Here is a 26,196-nt window from a genome sequence, read left to right as displayed (position 1 = left end):
CCTGTTTGGAAAAGGAGAAGAGATAATAATGAATCAGTGTTGATATTTTTAAAATTAGGTTTTCAGGGAAGAGGCAGTGGTTTAACCGGTGATAAAAATTGAGGTTGGGGGGATTTATTGCTCTTTATTTACTGCATTCATAGCTTTTGCAAGGTGAGGCCATGTATCAAATTCAACAGAATACACCGTGGCTGGTTAGATACCATCTCTGGCCTGAGAAAGTCCATCCTTGAGGGGAAGCAGTAAGCTGTGGAGACAGATGATTCCTGAGTAATGCACATTAAATGCTATGCGGGGTGTAGTCTACATTTTGTTTTTGACATCTGTATACATACTGCCCATCAGACATTACTTCTGTTATTAGGAGTAGTTAATTAAAAACCATATAAACAATTTAAAGTATTAGCTCCATGTGGTTTAGCCCTAATGAGCTTATTGTTTAAGTATCTGAGAATTAGTATGCTATATTGGCCTTTGATATTAAAAAGTAATTTTTTTCCAAGATGCTAACTCAGCTCCCAGTTATGGTGTTCCATAGAGAGTTGTGGTGACTTTTTTGGACCTCAGTTGAAGAGAGCTGAGTGACTTACCTCAAGTGAGGCTGTGAGTCCTCATGTCCTCATCACCTTCCAAGGCCCTACCACCTAATAGCATCACTTTGGGGTTAGAATTTCAATATATGAGTTTTTTTTTTTTTTTTTTTGACGGAGTCTTGCTCTGTCGCCCAGGCTGGAGTGCCTTCTCGTGATCTCGGCTCACTGCAGGCTCCGCCTCCCGGGTTTACGCCATTCTCCTGTTTCAGTCTCCCAAGTAGCTGGGACTACAGGCTGCCGCCACCACGCCCGGCTAATTTTTTTGTATTTTTAGTAGAGACGGGGTTTCACCGTGTTAGCCAGGATGGTCTCGATCTCCTGACCTCATGATCCGCCCACCTCAGCCTCCCAAAGTGCTGGGATTACAGGCTTGAGCCACAGTGCCCGGCCACAATATATGAGCTTTTTTAGCGGGGAGGGGACACAAATATTTAGACCGTAATATGCACATATATGTATGTGTTTGTATGTGTGCGTATTTCCATTGTGGTTTTGTTAATATTTGTATCTGGTTGGATGAGTTCTTCCCTTTTGCTCACATTTTCAAAATTAACTTGATCTTTCATGAAGCTTTATTCTTCTATTTACATATTAGAATAAATTTGTTGAGTTGCTCAAAAAATCCTGCTGGAATTTTTATTACAATTATTATAAAGCTAATTAGAGAGAACTGACATCTTTACAACATTAAGTTGTCTCATCCATTTACCTGATATGTGTATTTCCATTTTCTCAATTCTGCATTGATTTCTTTTCATGGATTAAATTTTTTTTTTTTCTCTATAAAGGTCTCATATACTCCCTATTGGGTTAATACTTGTACATCATAGTTTTTATTGCTATTGTGAATGATATCTTATTTTCTATTTTCTGATTGGTTATCGTTGATATGAAGGAATGCTATTGGTTTTTCTAAATTCATCATATATCTGGCAACATTGTGAGACCCATTGATTTTTTTTTTTTTTTGAAATAAAACAGTCACATCTACAGTGATTGCTTTCTAGTCCTATTTTGTTGGCTAGTGCTTCCAGTAAACAGTGGTAGTGGAATTCTTGTTTCTAATATTAAAAGGAATGAAGCTAATTTGTTAAAACTTAAATATGACTTAAATATGATGGTTACTGTAATTTTTTGCTTTGTAACCTAATTAAGAAAATTTCTTTTTATTCCTTGTTTTCAGATTTTTTCTCTATTAAAATGGCAATTCAGCATTTAAAGGTCTCTGTGTTATGTTACTTACTATACATATATATATATATATATATATATATATATATAAAATTTATTTTCTTTGGGGATCTGTAATTCCAGGAATATAGCACACAGTTGCCCTACTTTCAGAGGTGTGTTGTGTGCTTATGATGATAGGTGGTTAAATTGAAGTTTTGGGTAAGAAGAAAGATAAAAATGTGTAACAGTTATCAGCTTTCCTCCTTTCTATCAACTATTTTAAAGTGTGCCCTGTGTTAATACTATTTTGGATGATGAGGTCTTTATTTAATTGTGAAGGCCCAGCTGAAGGGGCTGAATCTCTAATCAGGTGTTTTCTGAGTTGAGTCTTGAATGAGATTTATAATTTGGGCTTGAGTTTTGAATGATTCATTTACCTTTTGGGAGCTGTAGACTTTAGATCTATAAAAGGAAAGGACTAGCCTAGAATTATGTCTTGAGATTCCATCTAGCTCTAAAATTGCATAGTTCCAAAGCATGAGAAATGCAGTGAATTGAGCTTTGTCAGCAGAAAGACAATTTTTCATGTTTTCAAAATAAAGCATCCAAAAGGAGTCTTGGTACTTGGAATTGCAAGGCCCCAAGCAAATGGTGTGGATGGAGGATGCAAAGTGGAGAAGGTGGAAGGTTTTGAAGTCACACTTGACACTTCTGGGTGGATCTGTGGAAAGTGGAGAAAAAAGGGTGGTGTGCGATAAGGGGGTCAGATGCCCAAGGACGGTGCTTTCAGTTGACTTGGGACCTTCAAGTTTGCCCTGGAGACTGGCTAGGGATTCTAGAGCAGTTGAATTAGCTGTTAAGGAAGAGTCAGCAGGATTTATTGGCAGGGGGGTGGAGGAGGGGGGTTAGATGATTGGTGGATGGGAGGAGTTGAAAATGATGGGGGAAAAAAGCGCAGAAAATGTCAAGTTTTGTTTCCCACTATTTGCAGGAAATGAAATATATGCATTTGCTTGTGACAATTTTTCAGAAATCTGGCATTTGCGTGCATACTCATAGATTCAGGACAGTGTGTTTAGAAGCAGGCTAGAGACTTCGTCTCTGGAAGAACCACGATTTTTCATTTGCACACACATTTGCATGCATTCATATTGCCATTTGAGAGGGTATTGGTATAAAGTTAGTGAAAAATGTTTAAGATATATTAAAGATTTGAAGATGGCAATGGAAGAAATTTTCTATGCCTGGTTACTTAATGTTGAAACTCGTATTTCTGGATGAAAACAGGAATTTGGAAAAGTAGAGAGAGCTGGAACAAATTTGAAAAGCTAATCATGGAAATGAACTTAGAAAATTTCCCAGTTTTAAGAATCTTACTTCTACTTTAGGTCTGTTTAAGCTTGAAAGAATAGACAACTAAAAAACAAAAAGCAATGCAAATGAGGAGGTCAATATGAAGCGATTAAGCAAAATACTGGAATAGATTCATTTAAAAAGCAGTTCACATTTTATTCGGAGGTTGACTATCAGGAAAGTGAAATTCCAGCTAATTTTAAGGCCCTCAATATACTATTTTAAAAATTGTTACGCTTTTTCTTTTTGTTGATTTTGAAGTATATTTACTTTTAGAGGAAAAGGATTTTTATCCTTAGCTTTCACATATTTAGATATGGCACAATTTTTTTAGAGGAAGAGAAGAAATATAATCAAATGATTTTAGTTGGTTAAATTTGTTTTTCAAAATACATTACCAGACTTGTTTGATTTTTTTTCTGTTTGCCTTGGGCTATTTTTTTCTGAAATATAGTATCTTTTTTTCCTCCTTGCCGTGAAGGAATTCAAGAAAGTGAGGAAAATATGTTCCAAAGTAAATGTCATTTGAATGTTGTTACAATTAGTTGACGCTCAGAAATTTTTCACATCAGAAAAATTTTCTACAGTAGAAGTGGTTGTGTCAAATATCTATTTGAAATCTTAAACCCCCTTCCCTCCCTTGCCTCCTTTTAATTCTAGCTCAGCAATTACAAACTTTTGATACATGTCTTAAGAGGTTTTTAGGACCAGCTGATCTTTTCTATTTGGAACTTTGTTTATTGCAAGTATTAAGGGAAACTTTCCATTAGTTTAAATTCTAATTATTTTTTTGGGTAACCCATGTAGATTGGATTAATTTATAGGGAACTTTGCTTTCTGTAACAGGTGGGTTTCTGAAAATGTGAAATCATATTTAAAGAGCATTTTTTTTCTCTGAAGCAAGTGGTTTTTTAGTAATTAGGATGACTATCTTTTAAAGTTAAGGAAGCCTTAAGACTGTGACTACTTAAGATACCAAGGACCAAAGTGGCCATATAGTTCATTCAGGGACCACTTAACAACCATTCCCCTATAATGAGGCTTGAAGACCTCATTTTATTAATTTATTAATGATAGTATTTATTGCATACTTTATGACACATGCTTTATATGTCTTTTCTCATATCATTCTCCAACAACCCAATGAAGTAGGTAATATTAAACTTTAGAATGGAAGATACCTACATTTTCTAGGTTACACAGCTTGCAAGTGTTGGAGCCCAGATTTGAACTCAGGCAGTTGACTTGAGAAGGTGTGCTCTTAATCACTCCCCACACTGTCCATAGTACTGGATGGGTACAGGGCCTGTGGATGGTCCAGTGCTTGTTGCCCTAAGCTTTCTCACACTAGGCTTCTATCTCCCAGGCTTGTTGCCCGATTACCTTGATTGGACAGATTCTTTCTAGTGATTCCTCTCCTTTTCCAAGCACGCCTTTCCCAAATGGCAGTTTTGGCCAGTAGATTCAAAGCATATGTGTGTTTTGTCTTCTCTTTGCAACCTTGGGAAATTTAGGAATCATTCAATGAGAATGTAGGGAAAGACCAAGAGGCCTGTGTGATTGTGTGCAGATGCCTGGACAGGCTGTGAGCATCAGCACTTGGTCTCACCTGCTCCCACACTCTTTTTTGCTGTCCCGCATCATCAGCCAGGTGCTTACGAAGCAAGGGGACATAAGGAGTAGCCAGATGAACACTGATGGCTGTGTGAGGGACGATTCTCCTAAGCAAAGGATGAAGAAACTTGCTCTCGACTCCGAATTTTCCACAGATGGCACACTTGGTGTTTCTAGTTGCCCCCATTGAAGTAAATATTTGGAACAAAAACCTGCCATGTTGTTTCTCAGACTCTGTTAATATTTTAAATTAATAGCGAAGATAGGCTTTTATGACATGGAAGCATAATTTTGAAACAAAACCTGGAGACTGTAGACAGGTTGCCTTTTGGAAACACAGCCTGCTTGTTTATAGTACTTGCAATTTGCTGCCTTTTCTCACTTGTTCTTGTAATGACTGATTACCTGTGGGATTTACGAAGGGTAAGACTTTTTTGCTCATGTTTATCCTGAAAGAAGGCATGGATGTGAATTACACTGTGAAAATCCCCAGTTAATGGAAAATTAAAGGTTTTTTGACTCAAAGTTACTGCTTGTAAATTCAAATGACAGCCATTAAGTAATTACGATCATGGTTTTAGACATCCACCGTGGAATAATTTTGCTCTTGGGTGAATTTCTTGATTTATTGCCATTCATGGTGATACTGCTACAGGCAAAGGTGTCTATTGCCAGAGCTGTCTTCCTCTCTGATTTCTGAAGAGTCCTCATTTCTACTCAGAATTAGAAGAGTGTGTGTGTGTGTGCGCGCGCGTGCGCGTGCGTGTTTTCCCTACAATCTTGATATTTAATGGCTGACCCTGTAAGTATTTAATTATGTTTTGGGCTTCTGACCAGTCTGACCTTGTAGAAAATAAGGTCAGTGACTCAGCGACTGCTTATGATTTTGTGCTAAGCAACTTCTTAACATTTTAAAAATCCATAAGGTTTTCATTGTTCAAGTTTTCAGTGATATTAAGAAACAAACTTTGTCCATGCAGCTTCTGCATGTCAGGCACTGTGCTAAGTATTTTATATGCATAATCTAATTTAAACTTCATGGTGACTTTTAGGGGTCAATATTATTATTTCTCTTTTTAAAGATTAGGAAATTGATGTTTAATGAGAAAGGTTAAATAACTCACCCCAGATCACATGGCAAGAGCAGGGGTTTGGTAGGGGAGGAGTGGGGGGATAGAGGTGTGTGTATGAAGAATGAAACTTATCTGTCTGGCTTCAAAGTCCAGGGAAAAATCTGCCTTTTCCTGGACTGGAATAAGCCTTGCTGACAGTCAAAATATATTTCAGTGGACTCTTAATACTTAGGCAAATTTACTGTTATTAAAGAAATATCTTCTTTCTCCCTCTACTCTCCAAGTGAAAAGATTAAAGCTGAAAGTAGGTGATTATTGTATGGTTATTTCCTATCTTTATCTGCATTCCAATTCGTTATGTCCAAGTCAAATCCAGAGAATCTTTACAATCTGCGGTATTTCAAGGTAAACCCAAACTCTGATTTCTACCCTGGCTCTCGCCCCACTCCTCCATCCCCTGGTGATCAGTAAAATGATGGATCATTAACATTTAACAGTTTTTAGAGCTGTGCCTGTTAGCTGAGGCCTGAGGCTAAGACTACCTAGGGTATCCAGACTGTTGGGTTGCTATGTAGTGTGCTGCCTTGCCTGTCTAGCTTCCCAAAGCCTACTCAGGCTTCAGGCCCATCACCCTTGGAACATCCTGCCGTGATGAGATGAGCTCACTTCTTTGACATTTTCTGGCTGTATTGCCAAATTAGCCCCTGTTATGCACCATCTTGTAAGTGTGCATCTGTGTATGTTTCCCTCTGTCTGTCTCTGTATATGTGCATCTTACATCCCCAGCAATATTATAGGTATCTATGGTGAAAAACTGTCTCATACATTTTGTTTTCTTCCTGACACTACACAGTAGATATTTTCCTAGGCACATAGTAGGTATTCAGTAAATGTTTGAACTGTAGGAACTAGATGATTTCCACATTATCTAACTTGGCTTTTCTCAAGCTGAGATGAAGTATAGGAACAATTAGAATGTAAATTTTATGCAAAATTAAAATGTTTTCAATAGGGAATACATACATATAGTTCAAAGTGAAAGAATATAAAAAGTATACAGTGAAAAAATCTCCCCTCTTCTCTTGTTTCTATCCTCTCATTCCCTGCTTCTCCACAAATAAGCAGCCACTTTATAGTTTTATATGTATCCTTCCACAGTATGTTTGTTTTAAACAAATAATTTTCAACAAGCTAAATAACAAAAATACTTATTTACCTCATGTTGGAAAAGCTATATTTTGCATACTATAGATCAATTATGTGCCTTCCTTCACTTAACTGTATAGCTGAGAGATATTTCCAGATCAATTCATAGAGACCTCTCTCATTATTCTCTTACAGCTTGGTAGTATTCCATTACATAGATGTACCATAATTTATTTAACCTGTCCCATGCTGACGGACATTTGGGTTGTTTTCTGTCCTTTGCCATCAGGCATAGTGCTGCGGTGACTAACAGGGACATATAGCATTTCACCCAGCTGCAGGTATGTCTGGAGGATACATTCCCAGACACGGGATTGCTGGAGCCAGGGGGAGATGTGTTTGTATCTGTGATGGGTCTGCTGATTGCTGTTCTCAGGGTTTTGCCACCTTTTTTACCTCCTCAAACTTGTTTCTCTGTGGCCCTGTTGACAGATTGTGTACTCAGACTTTTGAATTTTTGCCAATCTGATGAGTGAAAGATGGTTATCTAAAGTAGTTTGAATTTACATTTATCTTCTGAGTACACTTGAACATATTTTCCTATGTGTTAAAAGCCATTTATATTTCTTTTTTTGTAAGCTGTCTTCATACCTTGGCCCATTTTAATAATTATTTCCAGCTCTACATTTTTCCTAGTTTATAGTTTGGCTTTGCTGTTGGTCGTAGTGGGGTATTTTGTTGGTCTGTTTGTTTCCTTTGCAGAAATTTCCAGTTTTTAGTTGATCAAATTTATCAAGCTTTTCTTTTTTCTTTTCTTTTTTTTTGAGATGGAGTTTCGCTCTTGTTGCCCAGGCTGGAGTGCAATGGCACGATCTCGGCTCACTGCAACCTCCGCCTCCTGGGTTCAAGTGATTCTCCTGCCTCAGCCTCCTGAGTAGCTGCGATTACAGGCATGTGCCACCATGCCTGGCTAATTTTGTACTTTTAGTAGAGATGGGGTTTCTCCATGTTGGTCAGGCTGGTCTTGAACTCCTGACCTCAGGTGATCTGCCCACCTTGGCCTCCCAAAGTGCTGGGATTACAGGTGTGAGCCACCACACCCGGCTAAGCTTTTGTGGTATAGCTTTTGGATTTCAAAGTGTTAGGCCTTTCCTACCCCATGGTTACGTGTTTTCTTCTAGTACTGTTTGTTTTTCTTAAATCTTTGATCCATTCGAGGTCTGTGATCTGAGAGATGAATCCAGCTTTGTTATTCAGATGGCTTCCCAGTTATCCCAACATTTACTGAAAAATTCATCTCCACTAAGTTGAGATGCCATCTTTATCATAAACTAGATTGTAATTTGGATTATATATTACCACAGGATGAAATGTAAACATTGGACTAACGAATGAGGAATACTTGGTGGACAGCTTAGTTCGTGCATATAGATGACATTATTAAGCACTTAATAAATTAAACAATTGTGATATGCCAGGCCTTGGGGATATAAAGATGAGCATGAAAGCATCTCTTAAGAAAGTAACTGGATAATCAATATAATCTTGATGCAGTGGAATAAGAGCAGCAGAGAGGCCGAGAGAGCCAGGGAGATGCTTTACAGAGCAGAGAACACCATGCTGAGTTTGAAGGTTCAGCAGAGGCTGACCAGCCACAGAGGAAGGGCATTCTAGGAACAGGAAATAATAGGTAGAGAGGTAGAGCTCCATGAGCGTCCATGGTGTGTGGGTCGGGGACGGTGGGGGGCAGGATTTTGAATAGCTGTTCATGGCCATAGCATAGGACAGGAAGCACAATTGGAGATGAAACCAGAAGGGCAGCTAAGGAAGGGCGGCAGTTCAGTGAGTATCTGTGGGATTTGGGCATGCAGTGTTGTTATACCTCCTTCATACCTTCAGCTCCCTAAAGAGAGGAAGGGGAAAGATGAAGAGGTCCAAAATGAATAGAAGCCAACACTTAGTTGTGTTCTGCAGGTCAGTTGTTGAGTTTTGACACCTGTTGCTTATTCTAGAGTGCTCCAAGCTCCCGAAGCCGAAGTCTCACTTTGCTCCCACATGGAACACCCAATTCTGCGTCTCCCTGTAGCCAGAGACACCTCAGTGTGGGGGCCCCCGGTGTTGTCACAATCACGCATCACAAGTCGCCTGCAGCCGCCCGAAGAGCCAAGAGTCAGTATTCCGGCCAGCTTCACGAAGTCAGAGAGGTAGGCTTTGCTCTCCTACTAGGTTAAGCAGCCCCGGGGAGTTGGGGGCTGTGACAGTCGCTCTGCCGACTCCTCTTCCTTTGCGCCGTCTTGATTTACGGAGAGAGGACCAGCAGCAAACCTCCCAGCCACACGGCTGTGACGGTCCCTCCTGGTTTAAAAAAAGTTAATTGCTCCTATTTCTTAGGTTAAGTGAATTGTTAGGAGACTTCTCTGAGAACTCAGAAAGCAGAGAAAGCAAGCCTACAACAATATGGATGTAAATCAAGTACAGTTAAATCCACGCTCGTAGCAAAGACTAGGCCAAACCTCATGGATAATAAGAAAATAACTTTGGGTGTTTTGAAACTCAGGAAGTGCTAGACATAACGCAGATTCCCCCTGTTTTCTGCCCTGCTTCACTTTCTTTCTCTCCTCTCCTCCTTCCCCTCATAGACACACTCCAAGGGGAGTGTTGGGTAGTGAAAAGAATACTGTCCTTGAAGTCAGAAGACTTGTTTAAGAGCAAGTCTTCTGACAGCCCCGAACCTCAGTTTCTACACCTGTAAAATGGAAATAAAACAGGCTTTGCCAACCTTCTCTGGGGAAAATAGGAGGATCATTTGTGACAATGAAAACTCTTTAATTGTGCCTTATAAAAGTGAGGCGAGGTTACGTTTAAATTTCACTTTTGGTGCACTGAGAAGTCATCAGTTTGGGGATCCCAGATCCTTAGTATCCCTGTCATCCTCTGCAGCTGTTATAGAGAACAGACTCTCAAATAAATGATGGTGGTTTTGGTTGCCTACTTCCTTTGAGTGCTGAGGTTTTTTGCTCTGCAGCTTACTTGGGTACAGACCAGTTTGCTTTCCTCTTAGAGAAAGTGGCAGGGCTCTTCCTCCGTGTCACACAGAATGAGACTCCTCGACTAGGGTCTTGCCGCTGCTTGAGTTAGCATGCGTCTGGCTTTAGTTTTTAAATGTCATAAGCCAGGTAGTGCTCTGTTAGCTGACTATCTTGGTTCTGAATCTGGCCCAGGAAGGATAGTCTGAAATCCGAATCAAATCTGTAGATGTATATGAAAGACAATTTTTTTTCTTGAAAGATTTTACATGTATGTACTCTGTCTTGCCTAATAAAGAAGAAGTAGAGAGTCAGAATTCTATTGGAATTTTCAGGTAGAATGCTTACTTTGAAATAGTCACCCTGATGTGTTAAAAAGGAAAAACTGGGCCGGGCCTGGTGGCCCATGCCTGTAATCCCAGCACTTTGGGAGGCCAAGGTGGGTGGATTACTTGAGGTCAGGAGTTCGAGAGCAGCCTGGCCAACATGGTGAAACTCCATCTCTACTAATAACACAAAAATTAGGTGGGCATGGTGGCGCGTGACTGTAGTCCCAGCTACTTAGGAGGCTAAGGCAGGATAATCGCTTGATCCTAGGAGCGGGAGGCTGCAGTGAGCCAAGATAGCCCCACTGCACTCCAGCCTGGGCAGCAGAGCGAGACTGTGTCTCAGAAAAAAGAAAAAGAAAAAGTGGCTATTAGCTTAATTGTGTTACGTTAGTTGATATGATGAATGATTGTGCACAGGTTTATATTTCTTTTCATTTTTCTTAGCACCTTTTCAAAACATCGTATAATGGAAAATTTTCAAATATATGCAAAATAGAATAGTAATGCAACCCTATATCCATCACCTTACTTTAACAATTCCAACTTTCCATTGTTCTTGTTTTATCTGTTTTTATTTCCCCCACCACTTTATTGTTCCTGCTAGAGTATTTTAAATAATAGTTAAGTTTTATAAAAAGTTCCTGTTAGATAAATACCATTACATTAACTGGCAGTGACAAAATGACACAACACTTAACTATGATACCATCATTTCACTTTTATGTAGACCTCATTGCAGATTAGTTTATAAGTAATTTGAGACCGTAACCTTGAACAAAGGCAGTTTAAAGTTTATGGTATTTTGATAATATTCTTTATTGTATTATAATGAATCTCTGTGGACTTACTGTTATAAATGATAGGAAGCCTGTATGTATGAAAAAAAAAATGTAGGACTTGTGTGTAGTGAGCAGTGACCTAAATAAAAGTTGAGGTACTTTAGAATGATTAATTAGTAGTGTTTGATTCAACAGAATGTTTTCTACCTTCATTTAAAAAGAATTCAAATTTTTAAAATAAGTATGGTTTTTGTGTATGGGTGTACAAAGAAGTTTAATTTATTTATATAAATTCTATAATGCAAGTTTATATTGCAAAAAGTGTATAAAGAAAATTAAAATTACCTACAATTGTACCTCCCTACAGATAACCACTGTTAACCTTTCAGTGAATTTACTTTTGGGTTTTTTTCCCTGTGTATTACAGATGTAGATACGTAAAAATCTATACAGAGCAATCTAAAAAAAATTTTTTTTTTTTTTGAGACGGAGTCTCACTCTGTTGCCCAGGCTGGAGTGCAGTGGCTTGATCTCGGCTCAGTGCAAGCTCTGCCTCCCGGATTCATGCCATTCTTCTGCCTCAGCCTCCTGAGTAGCTGGGACTACAGGCACCCACCACCACGCCTGGCTAATTTTTTGTATTTTTGGTAGAGACGGGGTTTCACCGTGTTAGCCAGGCTGGTCTTGATCTCCTGACCTCGTGATCTGCCCACCTCAGCCTCCCAAAGTGCTGGGATTACAGGCATGAGCCACTGCGGCTGGCCAGAGCGATCTAAATTTTGTAAATGAATACACGTATGCTTTTTTTTTTTTTCCTTTATCGTATTGTTTTTTCTCTGTTGTCTATCTGTTGGGGAAAGCTATTGAAATTTTCCATAGAGTTTCATAATATGAAAAATAATTAGGTGAAGCCAGGTCCGGTGGCATGCACCTGTAATTCCAGCTACTTGGGAAGCTGAGGTGAGAGGATTGCTTGAGGCCAGGAGTTCAAAACCAGCCTGGGCAACATAGCAAGACCCCATCTCAAAAAGAAGAAAGAAAAAGTAGATGAAATGCCTCTATAGCCATTTGGTTTGGCTTTTGTACTCTTGGGTGACAGTATATTTCTTCAGCTTCTTGCTTTTTGTATATTGATAACCTTTATTACTCAAAATTTAAGTAAGATTGTTGACATGTAAGTGCCAACACTGGTAATGGAGAGAATTTTAGGGTGCCGAGGCCCTTTAGGAAGAGCTTAAAGTTTCAGTCCTCAGACACCATGTCCACCTTCACTCATGATGGGAGATGAATAGCTGTTCTTTGGAATTTGTCATTTTGTGATGTGGCCAGGTCCACCTTGGGAGCTATCCGAGCAAATTGCACTCATAGTAGAAAGTTCCGCAGTTATTAATTTCAGAGCATAAAGGCCACTGCTTTAAGGTTCCACTGTATTTATCTATAAAATAACTAGAAGAAAATGGAATAGGATTTTTAACCCAGCTGTTCAGGGAAGATAAACTTATGACCACAGAAGCAATGGAGAAAATCATCATACACAAGACAGATGTGCCTGAATATCAGGAGAATAAAAGAGAAATAGCCCAGCCAAAGGCAATAGAATAAACAGTAAATGGAATGCTACAGCATTGGTGAAAATAATGGGACAGTTTGAAAGATTAAATGGTTATCCAAAATATAAGGAATTGAGATACCAAAGGTCAGAACCCAGCATCCTCTCAGGAAGTGGTTAGGAGAGATGAGTGTAGGGAATTTCAGAGACAATATCATCATGAGGAACAGACATATTCTCTCTAGCAGTTCAAGAAATGAAAATTAAGGCAACTGTTTGTGAAATTATCAGAATTAATTCTAGCCCATTATTGGTGGGGTATTAAGAAATGTTGTGTGACTGTGCTGCAGATTGTCTTTTTGCTACAGTCTGGTGATGTATAGTAAGAATGAAACATAAACCAAACTGCATTGCCAGTGACCCATAAATTTCCTGCTGGGAATCATACCTGAGGAAACAATTTATGCAACTGGGGCTAGGAGGAAGAAAATTAATTTGGATAAAGCTATTCATACTAATAAAGGCATAGATTCAATACAAGACATTAAGGGAATGACTAAACAATAATACATTTTAGATTCTAAATCACTATATAGTAATTTAAGATAAGAGTCATGTCGGTATTATTACTACATGGACATGTATGCATAAAATGAGTAGGAAAATAACTATACAGAATAATATATGTACATTGGACCCTATAGTCATCTTAATAAGCTTCAGAAGTTGTTTAAAACAGTGGTTCCCAGAATTGTGGATTTTACTTGCAAACGAAGTTTTAGAAATAGAATTTTGGGAGTAACATAGTATTTCTATTTTAAAATTTACCCAGAAAGGACATTTTGAAAGTAGTCATAATCTGTGGTTTCCACTATCTCATAAAAACATCTTAATGCCCCCAAAAGGAATATAATCTCAGAATAAAGAGTCATTTATTGCATTGAATAAGAAGTCTTATGGGGCTGGGTGCAGTGAATCACGCCTGTAATCCCAGCACTTTGGGAGGCGAGATGGGAGGATTGCTTGAGTCCAGGAGTTCAAGACCAGCCCTGGCAACACAGACTCCATTTCAACAAAAAATTTACAGATTTGCTAAGTGTGGTGGCTCACGCCTGTAGTCCCAACCACTCAGGAGGCTGAAGTGGGAGGATTGCTTGAGCCCAGGTGTTTGAAGTTGCAATGAGCAATGATTGCCACACTGCACTCCACCCTAGGCGACTGTGCAAGACTTTTTCTTAAAAAAAAATTCTTGGACTGGAAGATACTTCCTTGTGGATTGATTCTGGCCTGTGCATCTGTGTTTCCAATCTGTCTCCTCCATTGCCATTGTCAATCACTCTTTGAGTTCATGCCTTGCTCTATCTCCAGAAAACCACCTTCCTAAATAGGAACATTTTATCATGTCACCTTTCTGCTCTTAAAGCAAACAAAAAAATCCCCAAACCTTTTTGATTCCCCACTGTCCATAGGATAAAGGTCAAACTCTCCTGGGTGGCCCACAAGCCCAGCTTCCTGCAGTGTACGCTCCTCCATCCCCCAACCCTCAGTGCCCCTTCTTGTCCTGACTGGGGACTTAGGACCTCCTCTGTTGGGAGGCCCATTGCTCAGCAGAACTTTCTGCCAAAACAGAAATGTTCCATACTTTACTTGATATGGAAACATTCATATCTTGGCTCCACTAGGAAACAGTTGAGCGTACAAGAAGGCTTAAGATCTACAATGGTGATGCAGGAGGTTTTATCGAGTGAGATGGGATGATATACCCGCAACTGCAAGATATCCGCTGGCAAACAAGGAAGAACCCAGAAACAGCCAAGGAGGAGAAGCACAGACAGATGGCACTTCCAAAGCAAGAGAAAGCACTGATTGATGAATGATGTGAAGGCTTTGGTGGACAATGGCCAGAGCACAGACGTATGATCACTCAGTCTGCGTCCAAACCAACAAAGATGGTGGGTCTTTCGATGGAGAACCTAGTCCAAGGCATCAACTTGAGATCTGATCTTGCCCTTGATGATATCAAACTGTACATATCAAACCTTGTGATCGTTTCCAGTGCTCTTGTAGCAACCATCGGTCAGCAGGAAGTGACCCTTCAGTGCGTTGAAGAGCGATTTGGACCATTTTTTGGATCAGAGACTTTATGATGCCCTAACCACGACTCAACAGAACACTGTAACAATAGAGACTCACGTCAAGGCGCTTAAGCACAATTTAGGTTAAATTGCAAAGACAATTGATGGCAGTACTAGATCTCACATTGGCCAACCTGCAACTACAGCAACTGTCAAGGTGATCCCATGAGCTCTTCCTGCATCCATTTATCCCTTCCATATGTTCAAGCTGTCATTACTTCCTGTTTCTTCAGGCCCAACTGCTTTCATTGACCATGGTGTCTTTATAGAATTAAAAAAAGGGGCAGGGCATGATGGCTCATGCCTATAATTCCATCACTTTGGGAGGCTGAGATGAGAGGATCGCCTGAGCTCAGGAGTTTAAGACAAGCCTGGGCAATCATTGTCTTAATGAAACCCCATCTCTACCAAAAATGCAAAAAAGTAGCTGGGTGTGGTGGCATGCACCTGTGGTCCCAGCTACTTGGGAGGCTGAGGTGGGAGAATCCTTTGAGCCTGGGCAGTGGAGGCTGCACTGAGCCAAGATCATGCCACTGCACTGCAGCCTAGGTGACAGAGCCAAACCCCATTTCACACACACACACACACACACACACACACACACACACACAAATTAAATTAAGGGCCTAGTCAAAATGAGCTTCGAAATGTGCACAGTATGAATGGAGATGTGCTGTAATATAACACGCACTCTAGATTCCAAAGACTTCGTACAAAACAAGGTAAAATATGTCATAATTTTTAATACTCATATACTAAGGAAATCATAATATTTTATATCCATTCAGTTAAATAAAATATTTTAGAATTTATTCTACCTATTTCTTTTTACCTATTCATTATTTATTGCTCCCTGCCTGGGCTGTGGACAGGTTGGGAGGAGGTCTTTCTACCTTTTAAATTCGCCTACTAGAAAATGTAAAGTTATGTATGTGTCTCACATTTGTGGCTTGGCTTATATTTCTCTTGGATAGCACTGCCCTAGACTGTGAGCTTGCTTACTCACCCACTCCTACCTTCATTCTGCAGGTATTAATTGAGCACGTTCTATGTGCCAGACCACAGATATCTATGTGAAAGATCACATCTTATTCATCTTTGCATCTTTCAGCCCTTGCACAATCACTAGGCATACTGATGAACCAATTGAATTAAGGACTCATTCTCTAGCTGTTAGGGCTCTTTTAAAATGGCATATGGAGGTATTCAGGGGTTGCTTAGGTAACTATGTGGATTGTATGTCAGAGAGGAGACCTGGCAATTGGTTGAGGGTTGTCAGGTACTCACTTAATGTTCTCTGACTGATAGCATTTGGTGAGTGTACATCTAGATGACTATGTGACCATGGGGAAAGGTGATGATAGTGTAAGCCTATTAATGTGCCACTTGAATTGTTTTATAAATGAAATCTAGTATATTTTTAAAAATTAATTTGATCCTCTCAGTTATTTAAGCATATGATGATTGAAATGTATGGTATTTATTGTATTGTATTTTTTTTCTATTTTAACTTTTTTTTTTTTTTTAGAGTTGGGGGTCTCACTCTGTTGGAGGCTGGAGTATAACAGATCAATCATGACTCATTGCAACCTCCAACTCCTGGGCTTAAGCAATCCTCCTGCCTTAGCCTCCTGAGTAGCTAGGAGTATAGGCATATGCCACTATACCTGGCTAATTTTTTTTAAAGTTTTTTGTAAATATGGGGTCTTGCTATGTTGTGCAGGCTGGTGTCGAACTCCTGGCCTCAAGTGATTCTCCTGCTTTGGCCTCCCGAAGTGCTGGGATTATGGGGTGAGCCACTGCACCTGGCCTTTAACTTTTCTATGTCTAGTTATTACAATAGTTTTTAATGTGGCTCACACTTACTTAAATAGACACAAGTTCAATTGGTACAAGTACAATGTGATTTTAATAAAATTCTTCCTTGCTAGATGTTTTCTGAAGAAATACAACCCTAATACATGTTTATACTGAATACTTTTTTTCAGTTGTGACATTTGAGACTTAAAAAACAACACTTAATTCAGTAGGGAGGCTTTGGATTCGTAGCATGATGAGGGAAAAGGTGGTGCTGTTGAATATTGGGTGTGTGTGAAGCACAAATAGAGATTTAGTTAAGCATCCAGTGAAAATTTATAAACAAATAGGAATTATCCTTCTTTGAAACATTTTTCATTGTTGACTTTTGCTTCCAGGCACACAGTCTCCTGACAGAGGAAAGCTGTTTGCTGCACTGGTTTACTGGATAGATTAACTGGGTTGAGGCTGTGTAATTTAATATGATTTTAAATAAACATTTTACAGAGTCTGATATGTGGAGGGAGATGTGTGTTTATGTCATCTCACCTATGTGAATTTATATGTTTCTTCATGTAATTGCAATGTTATATTTACTTACTACATACACATACGGAAGACCCTTTAATGAAGTTCCCATCTTTATAAATGGATATTAACTCAGTATTCTCTCCTTTCAGGATGATTTGGTGTGATCTTGGTTCATGTGGATGGAGTAAATACCTGGTTAGAAATTCATGTACAGCCTTTGTTATGGAAGCAGTAACTGTAAACTGTCACCCTAACAAATTTTATTAGCTGATCAATTTTAAGGTAGTGATCTGTACTGGCAGAATTGAATACAGACAATCCCATCACCAGGGAAACCACATTTAGGGTATAAAGTGAATTTACCCTTTGTGTGAACAGAGTGATTAGTTTTTAAAAGGTCCTTAATTAATTTTCCTGTGTACTTTTTGGATAGATGATGACAAGTAACCATAAAATGTATTTTTAGTAGCCATTTGCCATCTCTGAAAATAAGTCAGTTTCAAACATCGGTTTTCAAAAAATGTTAATGTGGAATTAGTTAATAGCAGTCATTTCCAAATGTTTTTAAAGCAATAGAGTGGGTTGTTTGTGAGTAAAAATATTAGATACTTACTGTGTAAGAGCAGGTGAAGTTGGTGTTTTATGAGAGCAGATTTACTTTAGAAGGTAAAAGGGGCATTTGTTGATAGTGAAGCAGGTTGGCTGGAATAGTGAGAATGAGAATTTATGAGCACCCCTACAATCCCTTATCAGCCTCTGCATCTGTGAACTTTGAAACATTTGTGTGGTCTGTGGAACACCATGGGATCCTTTGAGAACACAGTTTGAGAGTCATTGGATTTGGTTGTCCACTAACGGCATCTCAGGTGAACAACAACAAAAGCCCAACACCGAGATATGTCCCCCACCAATCCTCAACTCATTGTCCAACTGCTGCCCTGGCAGGAGAATGCTCTGTTGTGGTCTCAACCTGCTGGGAGCACGGCATGGCTGGGTGGGGTGGGGGAGGTAGGAGAATAAACTCTCAGTTTATTCTCTCACCAGGCTCTTTTTGTTCATTTACATGTTACACCTGGAAATTAGGTATTTGTTGATGTGTTTATTGTCTGACCCCTTGTCTTCCTCCATCTAAAGGTGTTTTTGGTTTAACCTGTTTATTCCCAAGCCCTTAGCACAGCACCTAGCACTTGAAAGATGCTCAGTAAGAATTTGAGTAAATGAGTGATTTCCCATTGAAAGGATTATAACCACTGGGAAATACTTCTCTATAGATTAGGTTTAAAAAGCCTTTGAGAGGAAGGAGTTTCTCACCTTGCACCATCTCCTTAGGAGTTAAAGTCCCAAAGCAGAAGCAAGGGGGAACTTGGGCCAACTGCATTGTACACTTACAGCGGCTTCTCACTGTGTCCTGGGCACACTTAGGTACTTCTTTTCCTAGTGCCTGGTATACTTTATACCTATCTATATTTTTAGCAAATATTTCTTTATGTTGAAATTTTTTTTTTTTTTCTCCTGAGATGGAGTCTCGCTCTGCCTCCCAGGCTGGAGTGCAGTGGCGTGATCTCGGCTCACTGCAACCTCCGCCTCCCGGGTTTAAGCGATTCTTCTGCTTTGGCCTCCCGAGTAGCTGGGACTACAGGCACGCGTCACCGCACCCAGCTAATTTTTCTATTTTTAGTAGAAACGGGGTTTCACCATATTGGCCAGGCTGATCTTGAACTCCTGACCTCATGAGCCACCCGCCTCAACCTCCCGAAGCACTGGGATTATAGGCGTGAGCCACCGTGCCCAGCTGTAATTATTTTTTTTTAATGTCCCCATTAGTCCATAACCTTCTTTCTTAAGGGCATGACTTTATTAATAATAATAGCTATTACTACATGAATAATAATATTTCATACTTGTGAGGATCTTACCAAGTACCTGGGCTCAATACTTTCCTTGTGCTATCCTCAAGTCAACTCTGTGAAGTAGATACTATTATTTTCCCTATATTAAGACAAGAAACTGAGGCATAAAGAGGTTAAGGCAAAGAGAGGTGTACTAGCTAGGGTTCAACCAGAGAAACAGAACCATAGGAGATCTACATTAAGAGATTTATTAGGGGGAGTTGGCTTATATGATTGTGGGGGCTGTTCAGGCAGGTCCAGGATCCATGGAGCAGACACAGAAGTGGCCATCTACAGATGGAATTTCTTTCTTAAGGAAGCCTTGGCTCTGCTCTTTAGACCTTTCTGTTCAATCTGTCCCATCCAGATGATCTCTGTAATCTCTCTTACTTAAAGACAACTAATAATGAACTTTATCCACATCTACAAAATACCTCTCAGAAACTGGGAACTGTAGCTTCACCAAGTTGATACAGCAAAAAAGACCATCATGAGAAGTCACATGTGTGTGAAGTGGTTGATTCTGGCCCAGGGAATTTGACCGCCAACTATCATACCAGGTGCCAATTCTTGTGCAGGGAGCTGGGGCGGCAGTGGCTGCCAAGGCCATGGCTGTCTCGCCCTCCTAGAAGTATGGCTGAGACTCTTGATCTCTGTATGCCTCACTCCTACGTGGCCCCTGGCCTGTGCAGTACCCCAAGGAGGACTCGATGAATTTATTCACTTGGATGAGTCACCAGAACACAGCACTTTTCAGTAGAAAGAGCAGCGACCTCAGTTCCAGTCCTTGGGCAAGTCACATTACATCTCTCGTATGTAAAGTGGAAATATCACAACTTCTTACCTTGATGAATGATAGAAGTAAAAGTGCCCGGCAGAGTGTAGCACAAAGTAGGTGCTCAGGCAAATGATCAGAGATTCCCAGACGTGTCAAACTGAGGTCTCAGAGAGGGGGGAACTTCAAAGCTGCCATCATCACCCTTCTAGTTTGTCAGCCTGGGTAGGCCAGAATGGGAGAGGTGGGTATCAGCGGGGGAGCCTCTGAAGAAGTTCTCCTGTCCATCCTACCCCTTAATGTGGGAGCTGCATCCTTAGCTCTAACAAAGGTTTGTGTGAAGGCGAGGAGCCATTCTCCTTGTCCCACACCCTAAGTAGATGTGTCCTATCTGTCCTTCCCTGAAAGTCGCAATCTTAGCAACCGTGCTCTTGGTAGAATGTGGGAGTCTGTATTTTGCCTGAAAGTGCCTGCCAGTAGCACGGCAGTGTCTCAGAAGTCTGAACACCTCCTACCCTACTCACTAGTGATTTTTAAAGAAAGCAGTAGGGGTGGTGGTGGAGTGGGGGGAGGCCAGTGATTACCAGTTCAGTGAGTTTTGTACCTTGTGATTCCTCTAACCTGACCAAAGGTGATGAGACCAGCTGTCACTGCCTTGTCCTTGAAGCCCTTTGGACTTTGAGGTGGTCTCCAGTGGGAAGTCCACTCAGGAGGGCCACTGGGTTAGAATGAGGTCATTGGCCCCTTTTGGAGTAGGAGTGGGGAGCATGTAGAGACTGAACAAAACAGCGAGCAGAGGCCAAGAGCTGGAGAAGCGGTTAGTGGAGAAGTTGATTGCTGCTAGCAGTTAGAGGGTAAGCAGCTAAGTCGCAGACTGTTGGGCTCCTGGGTGAGAGGAGGCCATGAGAACTGCTATGGTGCTGTGCTAGTCAGGGTTCTTCGGAGAGATGGAACCAGTAGGATGTGTATGTGCGTGTGCGTGTATACATATACATACGCATGCGTGCACACAGAGAGAAGTGTATTTTAAGGAATTGGTTTGCGGAATTTGGGAGGCTGGCAACTTCAAAATCTGCAGGGTGGGCCATCAGGCCGGGGATGAGGGAAGAGCCGATATTGCAGTTCAAGTGTGAAGATGACTGCCATCATAATTGCTTCTTGCTCAAGAGGAGGTCAGTCTTTTGTTCCATTGAGGCCTTCAATGGGCTGGAGCGGCCCACACACATTACAGAGGGCAATCTGCTTTATTCAGAGGCCACCAATGTAAATACTAAGCTCATCTAAAAAGCACCCTCACAGAAACATGTGAGGGTGTTTTTTTGTTTGTTTGTTTTTTGAGGCAAGGTCTCCCTGTGTCGCTCAGGCTGGAGTGCAGTGGCACGATCCTGGCTCACTGCTACTTCCACCTCCCAGGCTCAAGCCATCCTCCTACCTCAGCCTCTCAAGTATCTGGGACCACAGGCGTGTGACCACCATGCCCAGCTAATTTTTGTATTTTTTGTAGAGACATGGTTTTGCAAGGTTGACTGGGCTGGTCTCAATCTCCTAAGCTCAAGCAGTCTGCCTGCCTTGGCCTCCCAAAGTGTTGAGATTACAGGCATTGATGGCAGTGGCTGCAGCAGGGAGGCTCGACTGGGGCTGCACACTCCATGGAGCTGATGGGAACCCCGCCCCTTCTGAGGTGGAGTGGGAGCTCCCCGGGTGCTGCTGCAGTCGCCCAAACCGCAGTCCAGACCCAGGCCTCCTGCTCTATCAAGCAGGCAGGAGCCTGCCCTCCTTGGCGGGGCCACAGCTGCCCAAACTGCGGCTGTGGATCCAAGCCTCCCTGTGCTCTTAGACGGGGCTGGGAGCAGGCAGGATTTGCCCTGCTGGGTGTGGGTGCGGGTGCAGCTGCAGCCGCCTGACCCACAGCTGCAGACCCTGGGCCTCCTGCTCCATGGAGCAAGCAGGAGCTGGGGACAAGCAGGAACCCTGCCCTTTCTGAGTTGATGGGGTGGGAACTCCCTGGTGTAGCCTGCATCCTTGGGGGCCCAGGAAGGGCCTCCCCTGTACCCCTACTGGCTTGAGGATGTCTGTTCCTGCTGTCTGGCCTTTCTCCTCTCCCAGTGCCCTCTCCATTCCTGGAGCAGGGTTTGGGGCCAAGCCTTGGGGCCCTGAATGGCAGCAGGAGAGAGAGTCCTGCTAGAAGGGGGGCAGGCCCCAGTAAGGCCCCATCTTTAGGCCAGGGAGGGCCTGAAGGCTGAGGGCCGGGCTGCCAGTCCCACTGACCAGAGTGGGGACTCGTGGCGCCTCTTCCAGGCCCGCCCATGGCTGCCCATGGCCATCCATGGACCAGTTGGCATGTACTTTCTCCCCTCTGAGGTCCATAAAAGCCCTGGGCTCAGCCAGAGCAGGGAGAGGATGGCCAGAGGACGAAGTGGGCAGAAACGAGATGGCCAGGGGACGAGGAGGGCAGAGAGATGGGATGATTAGCTGCAGAGTGGAGTACCGTCTCTGCTGATAGCTGGAGATGATGGAACAACTAGTTGCAGAGAGGAGCTATTCTCTCTGCTGAGAGTTGCGGAAACATCCTACTGGCAGAGAGGAGCCACCCTCTCCAGGGCCTTCTCTCTGCAGAGAACTGAACTCTTGACAGACGGCCTGCCTACAGAGAGGAGTCACTCACTACGGGTCTCCTCTGAGCTGTTGTAACACTCAATAAAGCTCATCTTCGTCTTGTTCACCCTTCACTTGTCTGCGTACCTCATTCTTCCTGGATGCAGGCAAGAACTCAGGCCAAGGTGCTGCAGCCATAGATGTTTCCAGGAAGAAAAGGGACACCTTAAGGAGCCACTAACAGCATGAGCTACTGTGCCTGGCCCAGATTAATGTTTGACCAAATATCTGGACACTGTGCCCAGCTAAGTTGACACATAAAATTACCCATCACAAGCATCCTGGACTGTCTTGTTCCCCTGTGTAATTTTAATGCACGTATCTGTCCCCTGAGGTCCCTGAGCTTGTTTCTGGAAAGTGAAGGGAGCCTGACTATCACCTGTCAAGCAGGCTTGGTTCTTGCACACACACTGTGGGGCCAGAGCTTGTCTCTGACGTAGTGGATGGAGTGATGTTTGCAGCCTAGCTCTTGTCCAGGGCCTTGATGATCTAGGCGGTTGGTTAAACTGACATGAAAGTTACATGGTGTTACAGTTGTCATAGGAATTCACCAGAGGGCAAGGCCACAGTGGGCTGACCATCCCTCCACGTAGACCTACCCCCTCTGGGCTCCACAAGTCACTGGGACCCCTGGAAGAGTCACTCCTGGATTCAGCAACTGGGGCAGACTGACTTTATACCTTTCAAACCTTTCCTCCTGACGATTAGAGTATTGCTGAACATCTGTCTATCTTGCCCCTCTCTGGCTCACAGAAAATTCATGTCTTAGATGCCTTCAATGCTTTGCAGTCAGAAGGAAGCTAAGTGGCAAGTTATTTTTTATCACAGTTCAGTGACATGAAAGGCTGTTCTGCCTGTTTTTATCTCATGTGGCAATTTAATACAAGGAGCCTTCCGACAAGTGCCCTAAGGCTCGAGACAATAACATATTGTATTTTGGATATTGAGTGAGTGGCTGCAGAGAGACATTGGCTGAGTTCATGTCTGTGACACTCAAACCCCCCTTGGCACCTGTGTTTTGTGATCTTATTCTTGGTTTTGTCTCCAGAGGGTGTTAGGTTCCTGCCACCACCAGGGGCTCATTCTAGTATTTCAAGCTACAACAGAGATTCTTCCTCATTTAGAACCCAGTCATCTTGTTCGGCTTCCAGCAGAGGCAGGGCACTTTGGTCATTCCCATCTTTCCACCCCCATTAGATGCTTGGGCATTTTAAAGTTTCAGGTTAAGTACCATAGTTTCCATAACTGGCCACCTCTCTGCCCCCCTGCCAGGACCATTAACATTTCTTATTGCTTTGATCTGAATTTTTTCTAATGTTTCCTTTTAAAGGTGTAACATATGTTGCTTCTACTTTTATATTAAAGGCTGAGAGTCATAAGCTGCCCTGATTATCTATTGCTGTAAAACAAAACATCTCCAAACTCAACAGCTGAAAACTACAAGAGTCATTTATTTTGCTTACGAATCAGCAATTTGGTCTGGGTGTGGCAGGACCACTTGTCTCTGCTCCTGGGTGTCTGGGGTTTCCTGTGGAATTACTGGGGGGCGGGAAGAGCGAGCCAGGGGCTGGCAGGGCATCTCTCTGTGTTCATGTGGTCTCAGGGCCTCTCTGCATAGACATTCCAGTGTGGCCACTTCAGATTCTTACAGAGTCATGCAGGACTTTAAGAAGCGCTCCGGGGTTAGAGAGCAGAAGTTGCTAGTTTCTTAAAACCTGGGCCTAGAAACTGTCACACTTTCACTTCTGCCATATTTTATGGCTTACGGAACAGAGAACTTAACAGATCCACGAGAAGGGCATATCATATCCTCAGGGGCAAGAGAGCAAAGAATTCGTGGCCAACTTTAATCTATGGAATAAGCCACTTTTGTGCCTTAGGTATATGAATGTAGCCTAAATAGCCCCATATCCCTTTCTGAATCCTTTGCTTTCATGGTTTGGATCCTCTATTAATACGCTGTACAACCAAGTACTACAGCTGGGTGGCTTAAACCACAGAAATGTATTTCCTCACAGTTATTGAGGCTAGAATCTGAAATCAAGGTGTTGGCAAAGTTGGTTCCTTCCAGAAACCTTGAAGGAGAATGTGTTCCATGCCTGTTCTAGCCTCTGGTGATTACCAGCAGTCCTTGCTGTTCTGTGGTTCATAGATGCGTCACTCCAGCTTCGGGCACCTGTGTCCCATGGCGTTCTCCCTGCGTATCGGTGTCTCTGTCTTTTCTTCTCTTAAAAGGCCACCAGTTACTGGATTTAGAGCCCACCTCAGTTCTCTCTGACCAAATCTTAACTAATTACATCTCCACAGGTCCTATTTCCAAGGAAGTTCACGTCATCAGGTTCCGGTGGACTTGAATTTTGAGGGACTGCAGAGTCAACTCAGTACAGACTTCTTTGACATTTGTTTAGGTCACAGCATGAGATTAGTCTTCCATTTTCGACTTTGTGTTTATGATTTAGTACAATGAGCTGTCGTATGTGCTCCAAGCTCTTGGGTTTGTCTTTCAGCATGGAAGGCAACTGGTCAGCTGTCACTGTTGGGATGCCTGGCCCTCTGTGGCTGAAGAAAGTAGCAGTAGTCCTGTTGGAGCTTGTCAGGCACAGGAGTAGACTCCACCCTGCCCCTGGGTTCTCTCTTGTCCCCACTAATGTTTGCCCTAGGAGGAGAGAGGCTGTAAGGATAGGTTGGTGGACAGGGCCAGGCTCTTTCCCAGAGATTCTGGCTCAGGTTTGTTTAAGCCGTGGACAGGGATGAGGCCCAGTGTGTCCATTCGGTGTATTCCTGCTTTGTGTGGTTCTTCACGTGGACAGCAGAGCTCAGCACGTACATGCGTGCCTAAGAAAGCTCATACTTACGGAATGCCAACATGTTGCCCTGAATCTGCCCCGTGAAGTAAATTTCATCCCCACTGTACAGATGAGGACACCGGGGCTTAGAGAGGGCCAAGGCACACGCTCAGGCTCATGGCAGGTGGGAGCAGCCGGGCTGGAATTTGAGCAAGGGAAGTCTCACCCTGGAGCCCTCTCTCAACAAGGCACACACAAAGCATGGGTACATGCACCTCGTGCCCTCCCCCACCCCATTTTGCCTCCATTTCTAGATAGTGACAGGGCAGGAGTAGTGCTCACAGCATTAGCCACAGATATTTTACTTTACATGTAATTTCTGGATGATAGTTGGTGTTAAAGGCAACAATAGGAAGTTTTAATTTTTGTAGCCTTAACTTACATGAACACTTTCTCCTATGTGTCATTTTATAGACAAAACAAACAAACAAAAAAACAAAAACTGCCTGTGCATGAGCTAATAAGTGAGTAACTGGTGTAGGCTTCAATTCTGGGTGGAGAGCCATCTGAGGGATTAGGGCTGTGTCTCAGGCCATGAGCTGTTCCCTGTGGGACCCTTGGGCAAGCCATTTGACCTTTGCTACCACCTGCAAAATGAAGGCAGTAGGCTGGGTTGTCAACTCAAAGATGCTTTGGTCATCCCTAAATCAGAACTTGATGTCACCATGGAAAAGACACTGTAAGATTTCTTTCTGAAGGTTTTTCTTCCCTCCAGCTACTTTCATTCTTTGATGATTATTCTCCGCAGTCCAAGGATAACAGTCTTAAAATAGGTCTGCAAAGAACCATTCCTGTATTTTTATTTTCAGAGAGATTCCTTATATTTCTTATATTGGAGAGATTTTGATGTAAAACACATAATATGTGACTTATGCTGGTTGTCTAGAAGGGATAAAATAAGAATTATAGGAGTAAACAAAAACTTCTGCTCTA

At 42.1% G+C, this 26,196-nt stretch overlaps 1 protein-coding gene across 4 annotated transcripts in view; it reads left to right on the top strand.

Annotated features, from left to right (window-relative positions):
• OSBPL10 (oxysterol binding protein like 10) overlaps positions 1-26,196 on the top strand; it is a 321,873-nt gene that overhangs the window by 142,086 nt on the left and 153,591 nt on the right. For 2 of the 4 annotated variants that reach the window (XM_003950045.5, XM_009445072.5), the window contains exon 4: positions 8,965-9,156. The exons of the other annotated variants lie outside the window; for them this stretch is intronic. In XM_003950045.5, coding sequence (XP_003950094.1) covers positions 8,965-9,156 — 192 coding nt within the window. The remainder of the gene's footprint in view (positions 1-8,964; positions 9,157-26,196) is intronic. 4 annotated transcript variants of the gene reach the window in all.

Source organism: Pan troglodytes, chromosome 2 (genome assembly GCF_028858775.2).
Source record: "Pan troglodytes isolate AG18354 chromosome 2, NHGRI_mPanTro3-v2.0_pri, whole genome shotgun sequence".
NCBI classification, from domain to species: domain Eukaryota; kingdom Metazoa; phylum Chordata; class Mammalia; order Primates; family Hominidae; genus Pan; species Pan troglodytes.
This window is presented reverse-complemented; position numbering and strand designations above follow the sequence as displayed.